Source organism: Lepisma saccharinum, chromosome 6 (assembly GCF_977018435.1).
Source record: "Lepisma saccharinum chromosome 6, izLepSacc3.1, whole genome shotgun sequence".
Taxonomy (NCBI): Eukaryota; Metazoa; Arthropoda; class Insecta; order Zygentoma; family Lepismatidae; genus Lepisma; species Lepisma saccharinum.
Genome location: NC_139234.1, coordinates 36,283,737 through 36,298,015, shown reverse-complemented (window position 1 = coordinate 36,298,015; position 14,279 = coordinate 36,283,737). Strand labels below are relative to the sequence as shown.

Here is a 14,279-nt window from a genome sequence, read left to right as displayed (position 1 = left end):
TTTTGCTATATATCCTTAGGGTGTCCGTTTGCCCCGTCCTTACCCTAACTCTTTTTCGATTTCGTATCTAGGTGACTAGATATGAAAATAAAAGAGACATACAAATCCATATTTATATGTCATCGCGCTGCGTAGAAACATTATTCAGTAGGTATAGCGAAAATACACTTTCGTTGAATTTCAGAATTATGTAGTGCCTGAAAATATGCGTTTTGACTACTTTACATCTCGGCTCGATTATTTCACTCCTTCAGGATTCACTTTTCAATTAAAATTTTCAGGGGAAATCGGTTATGCAACCACACACAACAGAACAACTTGTGACTTTTGTATGAAGTTGTACAGTCACGGCCATCTTTGGGTTTTAACATTAGCAACCCAGAAGTGTCCGTGACTGTACGCATAGTCTGCTGATATGTGCGCGGTCGAACACTTGTTGGCTATGAATATGCAGTGAAGTTAGCTTCCAACATCACTTATATCTTTCTTTTTCAAAAGATATTTGAAGAGAATAATATACCTTAATCGGTAACGGTACCTTAGAAACTTCTAGGTACGTATAGACCTATAAAGTAGTCTCGTATGATTGATTTGCCACTTTTGGAAAATTATTAATTTTCAAGTGACCACTAAACATATTTATTTTTGAAGATAGAAAGACAGCATTTGTATGATTAGTGTCAACAAAAATTAATTCGATAGGTTGATACCCTACTATACAGTGTTTTGTACATTTTGTATTCAAGCAATGAGGAATTTATGTTAACAATGATGTCATTATCCATCGATCTATTGGATATTGTATTCCTGGCTGTTCTACTTGATTCAGTGTGCAACACAAAATGTAAAGGGAAGAGGGAGTGTAAATTTCAAAACAGAAGTAAAATCAGCATAAATTCCAGTAAATCACATATTGTACACTTTAGGCATGACATGGCCTAATATTATTAGGCCATAAAGACATGTATTAATATGTTCAATATAGTTAACGAATGAAGTTAATAATTTATAATGAGCTTTATGGTATTATTGCACATAAAAATGAAAGCGTGTTTATGTCACTCACCTTAATGGAATGTGGCTTTATGTCGAGTTTCCGTCCATAACGTTCTCCGTATGACCAATCCCGTACAATTTTATCCATTTCATAATTATCAGGATCCACCAATCGAAATGCAGTTATATTTGTTCCTCCGTACTTGAATTCTTCTAAATCGACTGTGTGCAAGTCCTGTAAGAAAGAACAACGCGGTAAATTGAACACCAGAAATGAACGTGCTAATTCAGAAATTCATATTTACTTGTTTGAATTGCAATTCACAGCTTTCCTAATAATAATCGTCATTCAGTGTTTAATGTAGCGTAAGCAGCACATTCGCTTTTCAGGAGTATTTTTTATGCAGAAGTATGATATATTTTTTATCGTGGTTTGTGGTGAATTGCTTATTAACATCAGTAAATAACAGATTTAAAAATAATAAGTAAGGATGCATTGTTAGTATTGATAATATCATGATATATGGGAGATATCTGGTGAACTTATAACTAAACTGTTGGAACCCATCCAATGTTTGGCACCCCTGGTACAGAATATCTATACTTCATCTTTATACTATCCAAAACTATTTTTGCCGATCGCCGTAGCGGAGTGGTTAGCACAGCACGCTACGACGCCAGAGGTCCCTGATTCGAATCCTGGCATGGGTGTTCTTTGAGAGTATCTCTTCATCAATATCATCAACTTTATCCTCATCGTCGCGATTAGCCAAAATTGAAGAAAAGCGAAGTAAAATAAACCAAATCAATCAATCAATCAAAACTATTCTTTGAACAATAGTCAACGCGGGAATCACATTTCCACAATCCACACTATTTGATCGAAACTTAAAGGAATGTTGTAGAAGGCGGAACGTTTTAAACAGTTTAATAGCTTTCGCAAATGGCTTCATTATCCTCTGTACTTATGCATGCAGGTGGATTGCAACGTTAATGTTTGCTGGGAAAGCAAAATAAGCTGCGGTGGTTGTTTGTGGTCCGTTCCCACTTAGGAAGCAGCTTTCGGTGAGCACGAGATTATCCGTGGATGGTTAATGAGGATGTTTTAATTGCGGTATAAAAAATTCACATTGTCCGTTGGGTGGAAGAACGCGATTTGCAATGCCATGTGCATCGGTTCGGATCCTTTGAATGGAAATTTGGATTTTTATGAAGAAGACAGAAAACGCTCGATTTGGAGGTTGTTAAGTACCCGGCGACAGGATGCAAGAAGTTACGACACACTAAATTATATTATAGCAGGAGATGAAAGAGGGGATATTGTCTAGCTCAGAGGTCTAGTTAATTTTATAACGTGGTGGACAATATCCCTAAACACAATTTAGTTTCGCAGCTGAAAAATATGGCATCAAATAACCTCCCGTATCTAGCGCTACGATGCCAGAGGTCCCGGGTTCGAATCCCGGCCTGGACATGGGTGTTATTTGCAAATGTCGTTTCCATCAATTCCATCCCATCATCATTCATCCTTATTTTCGCGATTAATCAAAAAGTGACAGAAAAGCGAAGTAAAATAAACCAAATCAATCAATCAATCTCACGTATCAAATAAAATGCGCATGTTCTCCAGTAAGAGAGCCGCCAGGGTTGCCAGACGTCCTGTTTTATCCGGACATGCCCTCTATTTTAGTCTAGGACTGAGGAAAAGAGAGGATATAAGGAATCAAGAGAGAGAGGCATAAATAAGGGCGAAAGAGATAAAAAAAACGATGGAAGAAGTAGAAGCAATAAAGGGAGAGAATATAGAAGTTAATGAAACAGAAAGCTGGAAGGCAAATACAGAAGATAGGAAGTAAGCAAGATGAATGAGACGCTAAGCCTGAGGAAAGATAAAACAAAGCTAGAAGGAAGTTACAGGAAAAGAAACACAGGCAAGAGGTAAAAATAAATTGAGAAGGGAAGAATAATAAGTATGCAAATTTCCCTTAACCTCCTTTTCAAAAGGTCAAGATGTTTTCAATTTTTTCCTACTAGAAATTTAAACTAAGTTGAAATTTACTGGTCAAGAAAATTAGGTTGACTTTTAAGGTGGGTTTCTACTTTTAAACTTTCCGCGATCTTTGAGCCAACTTAATTTCTTGAAATGTGGTAATTTGATATACCAAAATGGGCAAGCATTTCACTGGGAACACGGCAACATGCTTAATTTCAGCAACAAACATGGGATATATATAGAAAAGAGTTGTGCTGTTGCAAGTTCAAACAGCAATTACTCCAAATATTACGTTGAATATCACCATAGCGCAATGTTTGTCTATATATATAGAACCTATACGTAATCATTAGATTGAATTGCAGTGTGTAAACATGAATTTAAGCATGATTCGCATATTACAGAAACATTCTCTGTGCTTCCACACCGAAGGCATTTATATATAACTGTAATTATATTCGACTCGTATTAACCAGATTTCGAAAGAGCAATTCAGGAATATACTCGCAGGAAAAATTTACAACAATTTAAGTATGTATTAAATACGATTGCATATTTATGTTCAAACTTTCCTTGCTTCAAATCCAAATACAATATATTTAATGTGTTCACACATATTATTGCACTGAAACTGGCACTTAATCAATTAGCTCGAATATATTGCAAAATTCATCAAAATACATATTCTGTACCAACAAACCTCCATTCCCAGCATGCGTTGGGAAAGTTTCATCTTCCTCATATTCTTCGGCATCAAAAAAGTTTCGAAAATTAAAAGTTTGTTTGAAACATTTTGAAGGAGGAAACTTTGAAGAGTATAATCGGGCTCTACAGCGGCGGCGGTACTTCTTTTATTTACAAAAGTTTTTGTTGGAGGGGAAAGTAAATCCTCTTCTGGGCATGCCACACTACAGCATTGTAATCGTCCTAAAATCAACTCGATTTTGATTTCTTTTAGCGTCGCTTTTCTGCTACTTTTGGCTAATCACGATGATGAGGATGAGTGATGATATGATGAAATAGATGAAGGAACTCTCACGTGGACGTCCGAAAGGAGCGCAAGGGGGGCGAGGAGCCCCAATGGAAAATGAATGTCCACGTGAAAATTATATATTTCACACATAATTTCATTTGAGCCACTATAAATACATTGAAGGAACATGATAATTTCAGACTGAAATAGTGTTTGTTAAAGGGCATCACGATTATTGGTGAAAATACGCCCCCCCTGGAAAATAATTACCTTGCTTGTCCTTCCCTGGAAAAAAATCATGCGGACGTCCAAGGACACTCACAAAGAACATCCATGCCCAGGCAGGTATTTGAAGCCGGGATCCCTGGAGTTGAAAGTGTGTTTATTAAGACATGTACGCCAAAGAAAGAAACCCCACAGCGCACGTTCCAAGTTCTATCCCTGAATAAGGCCTGGAGTTATGTTTTTTTTATCATTCATTTCATCTGTGTATCATTCATTCTCATTGCAACTATTAACTCAGAAATTCGATATTAAAAATGCAGAAACAGAAAGAAAGAAAGAAAGAAATGAAATATCTGGCAAGAACCTCTTACAGCAGCAAGATGTGCGGGTAATATGATCCATAGACTTATGGATCACCCTGTACAGTCATGGTCGCTTCTGCGTTCTAACGATACCGTTGCCATTTTCAATAGAAACGTTACAACCACAACCAACCACACACACACACATGTACAAGGGTTGTGAAAGTAGATGTACAGTTGTTACTTGTACAGTCACGGACACTTCTGGGTTGTAACGACCCTATTGAAGAAGCACTGAAGCAAGCCCTCGATGTCTGACCACCAAGCTCCTTGTGAGTAGACAATCCAACCAACATTGTAATTCTGTGACTTGCATACTAGTCACGGCTATACATCTCTGTAAATTGAGCAGTGATGCCAAAGAGATATACGAGATGAAGATTGTCGGAAGTAATGTCTCGTGTTCACGACATGGAATAATACTAGGTCCACGTTACGTTCCTTTATTTAATGTTGTTTGGGAACGAACCTGACGGACTGGGTTTATATTTTCACTCCTTGCATTACACTAAATTCTATATTTTACAATTATATTAATGCTTTGAACGAAAATAATACATAGAACAACATTCAACACACGTTCACACCACTCTTGTCACACACATGCACGTGAAAACACACGAACAAAGCTAAGTTCTAACTTCAAAGTGAATGTCCAAATAACAGTAAACGGAGAAGCGTGATGCGTGAAACATGTGATATTTCACAGAAAGAATGAGTCTATTTTTTACATACGTGGTTTCTATCAATAGACAATGAAACAATCACACTGATAAACAATGAAATACTCCTGTAAATAAAACTAAGTGATCTTTATGTATTCAGATGTGCTGATAACGAATATCGCATCCTTTTCCCTGTATCACCTAAAGTTTTTGCAGAACACCCACAGTTTATAGTTTTATGGTTTCAGATCTCCGCACCCTGCTCCGCATACGGCTTAACGTTTGGTTCCTAGCAAATGGATAAGAACCTTTTTAGCCACCTTGTGTGTTTATGACTGGCACTTAATATTTCGTGGAGGAAACATATGGCAGTAGAGTAATTTCCTGTTTCTCTGTTAAAATTTGTTCTTTTGTGGGTTAGTCGAGTCTTAAGTTCCTTTCCGATAACTTCGCGAGTAGCCTTCGCGAGTAGCCATAGTTTATATTTGTGTATGTTCGTGAAATTGTGAATGTAATATTGTGTATAGTGAAGTGAAGTGTAAGTTGTATTTTAACAAAATGATCAGAGCATTCATAATTGTTTTTCTAAAGAAATTCATTATAACTCAATTAATGAGTTCGCCATGTCACGCAAATGAGTGAATAACCCGAACTTGTTTTGTTATGTTTGCGGGGAATTTAATCCGAAGTCGCAGAGAAATACTATCACTCCTATAGTGAAAAAAGCATATGAGTTGTATTTTGGAAGTAAAGAAGACGAGGGAAAAAGCTGGACACCAGGTAAAATTTGTTGTAATTGTTCGCGAACTTTACGTGGTTGGCTTAATGGCACTCACAAATCAATGCCCTTCGGAAACCCTGTAATATGGACAGAACAGAAAGATCATACTAAGGATTGTTACTTCTGTTTAACAAACATAGTGGGATATAGTTCAAAATCAAAACATTCTATATTTTATCCTGATGTTCCTTCAGCCAAGAAACCTATGAGTCATGATTTTATACCAATTCCTAAGCCTCCTAACGAATGGACAGTGGATAAAACAGAACCAAGCAGTGCTTCTCCAGATGACGAACCTGGACTCTCATATTCACACAGCGATCAAAATTTTCCTGATCCAAATATACCTCACTTTATTTCCCAATCCGAACTAAATGATCTAGTCAGAGACCTCAACCTTTCTAAAGTTCAGGGGAATTATTAGGTTCTCATCTCCGATGGTGGAATTTATTACAAGATGGTGTTAAGGTGTCATATCGGAAACGCCAACAATCACGGACACATTTTTTTTTCTGTTAGTAATGCAATGATGTAGAAGGACTTCTGCAAGAACGTGGAAGGAGTCGCAACCCAAACGAGTGGAGACTATTTTTAGATTCATCTAAGAATACTTTAAAAGTAGTATTGTTGAATAATGCGAATATATACCCATCAGTACCCCTTGCCTATTCTTCCACCATGAAGGAAACGTATGAAAATATGGATACAATATTAAAAGTGATAAATTATGAAAAATATGGTTGGCAGATATGCGGAGACCTCAAAATGATTGGTATACTGTTAGCCATGCAGTCTGGGTTTACAAAATTTTGTTGCTTTCTTTGCGAATGGGACAGCCGGGTAAAAGATAAACATTACAACATTGTGGATTGGCCCATACGGAAAAACTTAATTCCTGGAGAAAAGAGTGTTAGGAATCACCCTCTACTTGAGAAAGACAAGATTTTGTTACCACCGTTGCATATAAAGTTATTGCTGATGAAAAATTTTGTTAAGGCTTTGGATAAACACGGTGATAGTTTTGGGTACTTGAGAAAAACATTTTCTAAACTCAGTTATAGTAAGTTAAAAGAAGGTTTATTTATTGGGCCGCAAATCCGTGAGATCATTCATGATGACAACTTCGTGGAATTGCTAACAGAAAAAGAGAAATGCGCATGGTTAGCTTTCAGACAAGTATGCTGTAATTTTCTTGGAAATGTGAAAGCTGACAACTACAAGAAACTTGTTAAGAACTTGTTGAAGTGTTATCAGCACATGGGGTACAATATGTCCTTGAAAATTCACTTTTTACTTTCGCATTTGTACTTTTTTTCCCCTAACTTGGACGCGGTTAGTGACGAATGAAGCGAGAGATTTCACCAGGACATTTCTGTCATGGAGAAACGATATGCAGGTAAATCGGTACAGAACATGTTAGCAGACTACTGTTGGAACGTCAAGGAAGAGGTTTCTGGTGGCAGTTAGAAACGGTAGAGTTCAAGAAAGAAATTTTGAAAATATGAGTAAAAATGTGTTTTCTTTTTCTCTTTTTGCATGAAATTTCTTAATTGAACAGTCAAAATCGGTCCTATATATATATTTTTATTTTTTTATATTTCATAGTTATTCACTTCAATATTTAAATCTTATTTCATGAGCAAACAAACAAAAATAATTTCAAATTTCGATGTATTATTACAAAGAGAATTAAATTTTTATTAAAAACAAAATATGAAAATCCAGGGAAAACTATAGGTGACACAGCATTTCTACTTTCAGATTTGGATTCAGCGGGGTCGAGTTATAAATAATCACCTATTTTCGTTCAAAGGAGCAAAAAAAAGTTTGAATTTGTTCATCAGTGTTATCAGTGAAATTAATATGCATTTGCTTTTTCAGGTGTTGATGAAGGAAACAGACTGACTGGAGAAAATAACATGTAGTGTTATTGATAGTGTGTTGGTTAGTGTGCAGAGCTTTCATCAGCGAAGCATGTGTTTGATCCCCACCATGCGCAAAACTTTTTTTCTAGCAGTGAACAAGTATATTATATTGTTTTCTAGACATTTTGACAAAAGGATACACATTAAATTTAATATTTTAATCTATACTTTCATTCTTCTAATAGGTTCTCTATCACAAGGAATATACAGATTCTCTATCTTGGCGAAGGATATGATATCTTCTCAATGGTTCCGTAGCTACGATTCTCCAGTTCCTCCCACACACTTTCTTATTTATTTACTTTCTTCATATTTACTCACGAAATACCATTGATCTAACGTAAACACACAGATATAGTTAGAACAAGAAACACACCTCGCATCGAAGGTTCCAGGCTCGAGTTCTGGATTTTTTGCGAGGGTGATTATTCCTGGGTGTCTATTTATATTCTTCTTCTAAAAAACTTACTTACTTACTTAAATCTTCTTCCCCTTCGTGCTGTTAGGCGTCGGGGTCCTTCAGCCATCTGCTAAAACTCTTCCTATCTTGTGCCATTCTCTTAACTTCCATTAGTGCCTTTCCTCTTTTAGTAACCGTCTCTGACAGGTATTGCTCCCATTCTATCCGAGGTCTTCCTCTTCCTCTCCTTCCTTCTGGTCTAGCTTCCATTACTTGTTTCGGTTTTCTTTCTTCTCCCATTCTCATGACATGGCCATACCAGCCCAGTGTTCTTCTTTCTATTATCTCTTCAATTGATTCTACTTGTAGCTGTTCCCTGATTTTAGTGTTTCTGATTCTATCTCGTCTGGTTTTTGCTACGAGTCTTCTGAGGTATTTCATCTTTGTTGCTGTTAATCTAGTTTTATGCTTATTTTAGAGCGTTAAGCTTGGAGCATTGTTGGTATAATTATGGTATTGTAAATCCTTAATTTAGTATTTTATTGTACCTCCTTTTTCCCTACTATTGTATTACTTATTTGCTAATATATTTTATTGTCTTTTGAACCCTGCTATTTATTTCTTCTTCTACTTTTCCATCGGCTGTTATTATTGTTCCCAAATATTCATATCTATTCACTTGTTCTAGCTGTTCTCCTTGTCATTTTATTTCCAATCTCTCTTCATTTCCATGCTTTGATATATGCATTGCTTTACTCTTCTTTGGGTTCACTATCATTTCTCTATCCTGTATTGAGCTGACCCATTCTATTATTGTATTTTGTAGTTCCTGTTTTCTTGATGTTATTAATGCTGTGTCATCAGCATACAGAAGTGATTACACATAAACTGGCTTTAGTTTCCTATTTCCAACCTTACATTTTCGTGTTCTTTTTCTACCTTGTTTATGTATTTGCTCCATTAGTATTATACATAATAAGAAGCTAAGGCTATAATCTCCTTGTTTAACTTCTTTGTTCATGTTAAATTCTTTTGATTTCTCCCCTCCTATTCTCACTATTCCTTTAACTGTCTTGTAGACACTTTGTATTCTTCTTATTCTTCTTACTAATTTTTCAGGGATCCTATTTTCTGTAACGCTGCCCATAGTTGCTGTCGTGGTACTGTATCAAAGGCTGCCTTTAAATCCAGAAAGGCTACAAACAGTTCTTTTTCTCTCCTAAGAATTTTTTCTATGGCTTGTCGTAGCGTGAAAATGTGATCTTGCGTTTGTCTTCCTCTTCTGAAAGCTGCTTGTTCTTCTTCTAACTCCTCCTCCTACTTGATCTCTTAGCCTCCTTTCCAAGATTCTTGTGTATATTTTTAGAGCTACTGAAGATAGACAGATTGCTCTATAGTTTCCACATTTTACAGTGCTACCCTTTTTGTGGATTGGTATGATCATGTTTCTTTCCCAATCTTTGGGTATTTTAATTCTCTTCCATGCTTCATTACAAATCTTTGTACAACTTTCTTTCCTCCCATCTTTATTAGTTCTGGGTATACTCCGTCTGCTCCTGCTGCTTTTCCTAATTTCACTCTCTTTATTGCATCCTCCACTTCTTGCATTTTTATTTCATCTCTTCCATCCTCTTCTACAGTTGCACCCTCTATTGCATCTTCTCCATTCATCTTCCCATTTTCATCTCTAAATGTGTTTTCGTAATACTTACTCCATGTCTTCAATATATCTTCAGATTATATTTGGATCTTTCCTGATTCATCTTATATGTTTCTTATTCTCTTCCCATATTTTCCTTTCATTGCTTTTACTGTCTGCCAGAACTTTCGACAATTCCCTTGATAGTTTTTCTGTATTTCTAACCCAAACTCTTCCCATGATTCTTTCCTTGCTTGTCGGACTGCTTCTTTTGCTTCATTTCTCCTCTGAACATACTCATTCCATTTCTCCTCTGTTTTATTTTCCATGTACCTCTTCCATGCTTGTTTCTTCCTTTTAACGATTTCTTTAACCAAGTTATTCCACCATCTTGATCTTTTCTTTTGATCTCCTACAGTTGTTAAGCCACAAACTTCTGTAGCTGTTTTAATCAATTCTCTTTATAGAATATTCCATCTTTCTTCTAATTCTTCTTTATCTTGGTTCTGGATACTAAGCTCTCTCTCTCCCTTTTGTTCAACTTTTCCTTGACTTGCCTTTTAAATTCCTTTTGCTTGCATACTGTCCTTAGTTCTCCTGTTTTAATTCTTGTGTACGTAACTTTTTGTATTTCTTTAGGTTCCTGAAATCCTGACATTTTGACGAAAGGATACACGTCAAATTTAATATTTTAATCTGTCCTTTCATTCTTCTAATAGGTTCTCTATCAAAAGGGATATAGAGATCCTCTATCTTAGCGAAGGATATCTTCTCAATGGTTCCGTAGCTACGATTCTCCAGTCCCTTCCACCCACTTTTCTTATTTATTTACTTTCTTCATATTTACTCACGAAATACTATGAATCTAACGAAAACACACAGATATAGTTAGAACAAGAAACACACCTCGCATCGAAGGTTCCAGGCTCGAGTTCTGGATTTTTTGCGAGGGTGATTATTCCTGGGTGTCTATTTATATTCTTCGTCTAAAATACATTCCTCACTATTCCCGTCATTAACCTAGGGAGAGATCAAAGTTACTCAAATAACAAAAGTACAGAAAATGCAAGACACACCTGCCAAGTCATGTTATACTTTGGGAATTAGCAATCTGAAAATAAACTTTTCTTTTAGTTGACTACTTGCAAAAACGTTTCGTGTTGTCTCGTTTGGAGTGCTGGTTATCGTGTCAGACTTGCATGCGAGCAACCTGAGTTCGAGCCCAGCGGGAGGTAACATTTTTTCGTCTAATTTCATCCAACCTTATTTATAAAACTGAGGTTTCTTCAAAACCTTTTAAAATACATGCCACTTCGTATGTTGGTAATCTGAAAGCAGCAAATATGAAAATTTCTTGTTCCGAAGCGACGATGTATTTGTGTATATGTTGAAAAATCACAGTTATTAGCGAGAAGCATGCAGCCATGTTATCATTGAGATCGGTTCCTAGCTGTCAGTGCTAATATGGCAGTAGCTACATCCTGTCAACACACCAACTTTCATGTTCTCCGTAAAATGATTACCTTTCGACGTTTCAAAATCGTGAGTGCTGCCTCAAGTAAAGACTTTGATACTTGCGTTTGCATGTTCGAAACCAAAATAATACGATTTTTTTATTCCCACCAAATGACTTTGAAACCATTAATAACTGTTTTTGCATTGTGATGTTGATGTCATATATTGAAAGAATAAAAATGGAGAATTTCGCTTAAACCAACTTATAAATGATCATACCCTGATGTGAAGCCTAAGATGCACGATCAGAAAGCCTGAATGTTGCATTGAAAACTGCAGAGAACAATGCATTACTTTTCAACAGTTTACAATGTTTTATTTTTTTAGCAGTTAGCAATGCATGACTTATGAACAGTGAAATGTATCTTCATAATACGAGGCGCATCCAGAAAGTAAGTTTCCCTATTTTTTTCCCGTGAAAGTAAACATAATGAGCCGTGTAAATTGCGCATGCGCAGCAGAGCTAAGACGTATCAATCATATGCCAGGCGGACAGATCCCGCCCGGCGCCAGTAGCTAGGCAGCAGTGGTCCGCAGTGGAAGCTCGTATTCTTTTCCCGCCGCATGCCAGTAGCGAGGCAGCAGTGGTCCGAAATGGAAGCTCGTATTCCTTCTCCCGCCGCATGCGAGATTCGGTCGGTGATAAAGTTCCTGAATGCACAAAGCATTGCGCCAATTGACATTCATCGTCAGCTCTGTGAGGTCTATGGGCCGAACATTATGAGTAAGCAGATGGTGCGTCGCTGGTGTCGGCAGTTTTCGGAAGGTCGTAAAAGTGTCCATGATGAAGAGAGCAGTGTGCGTCCGTCCCTCATCACTGATGATCTGGTTGAGCTGGTGCGGCAGCGCATCGTAGAGAACCGTCGCTTCACGATTACGGAGTTGAGTAGCCTTTTTCCGCAGATATCGCGATCCGTGTTGCATGAGATTGTCACGCAGCACCTGCTGTTCAAAAAATTGTGTGCCAGATGGGTGCCGAAAAACCTGACACCCGAACACAAAATGAAACGTTAGGAGCAGCACTGACATTCCTGCAACGGTACCATGATGACGGCGATGATTTCCTCGACAGGATCGTCACGGGCGATGAGACGTGGATTTCGCACTTCACCCCGGAAACCAAGCAGCAGTCAATGCATTGGCGGAATAGTGGATCTCCGGTCAAGAAGAAATTCAAACAGACGCTGTCGGTACAGAAAGTGATGTGCACCGTGTTTTTAGACAGGAAGGACATTTTGCTCATTGACTTCCTCCCCAGAGGTGAAACGGTGAACGCTGACCATTACTGTGAAACAGTAAGGAAATTGCGACGTTCCATTCAAAACAAGAGGCGTGGCATGCTTTCTGCAGGTGTTGTGCTCCTCCACAACAATGCTCGTCCACATACGGCTCGGCGCACAGCAGCTGTTTTGACGGAATTTGGCTGGGAGTTGTTTGATCATCCACCTTACAGTCCTGATCTGGCTCCCAGCGATTTTCACGTTTTCTTGCACCTCAAGAAATTCCTGTCCTCCGGTGAGCGTTTTGGCAACGACGAAGAGCTGAAGACGTCTGTCACACGCTGGTTCCATTCACAGGCGGCTGAGTTCTACGACAGTGGGATCCAAAAGTTGATACCACGATACGACAAGTGTCTCAATTCTGGTGGTTGCTATGTTTTAAAATATCTGAACCTTTGCTGTACCTGTTGCCAATAAATGGTTTCCTGAAACTGTGTTGGTTTTATTTTTTTAAAAAAATAAGGAAACTTACTTTCTGGATGCGCCTCGTATAATAGCAATTTAGTTATTAACATAAATAAACAAGAGAGAACTGATGATGAACTAAAATTGTAAACTAAACTAAAATATCTAAGTTTTTCAGGAAAAGACACACAAGTTACAAACTGCGAATATCTGTTGATTTCATCTAAGAAGGAGGGGCTACGGCTTGGAACGGGACTTTGTATTTTGGTAGGATACCCTGTAGTTTTTTATTTTAAATTAAAGAAATGCACCTACTCCTCAGTATCTCCCGTTTTTCACATTTTTCTCAATTGTCACACATGTCAATTTTCTCTATGTTCTCTTTATTTTCATTGGGACAAACACAAACATCCATGCTCGAAACGAGTATTGATAATATCGTACACTAGCCAACAATTTCCGAGGAAACGTTTGATACGGTTTACATGTTAAATGGGTGGGATCCCACTTTAAACTGTAGGTCCAGTCCGGTATTAGCTTTCTTACTGTGCATAAAGTGGACTTAAAATAAGAAAAAAATCCGATGAAAAGCGCCTGAAGGGTTCGATGCTTTCCAAGTGCCTTGATAAGGCGAAGCTATTGCATGATATTTAGGCGGCCAGGTGGCTTCGTGGTAGCGAATAAATCACGTCCTGAACGTTTTGGGTTCGATTCCCGTCCTATACAATTTTTTTAAATATCTCGAGCAACTCATTTTTGCATTTTATTTACTAACTTATTTAAATAAATGTGAAATTTTTACTTTATTTTTGGGTATGAATCTCTATTTTACTGTTTTCAATTTTATTTATTAAAATGATTTTTTACGATAGTTTTCCACTTTTCTCATCATTTTATAAATATTTACGTATTAAATTGTCCACGTGTCTTATTCAAGAAAATGTTATACCTGGCGAAAAATATACATTTTTTTTCGAGAAAACGATCCAGAAATAAATATAATACTATTCACAAGTAATTATCGTAAACGTTTGGAAAACAAAATTCAATTAGAAAATTCAACACTTCGCACAGCAAATAAAATAAGAATGTGCGCAATAAATAAAATGAAGATAAATGG

At 37.2% G+C, this 14,279-nt stretch overlaps 1 protein-coding gene across 1 annotated transcript in view; it reads right to left on the bottom strand.

Annotated features, from left to right (window-relative positions):
• Positions 1-14,279, bottom strand: part of KaiR1D (Kainate-type ionotropic glutamate receptor subunit 1D) — a 363,464-nt gene that overhangs the window by 69,402 nt on the left and 279,783 nt on the right. The window contains exon 7 of the mRNA XM_083123772.1: positions 1,067-1,231. Coding sequence (XP_082979898.1) covers positions 1,067-1,231 — 165 coding nt within the window. The remainder of the gene's footprint in view (positions 1-1,066; positions 1,232-14,279) is intronic.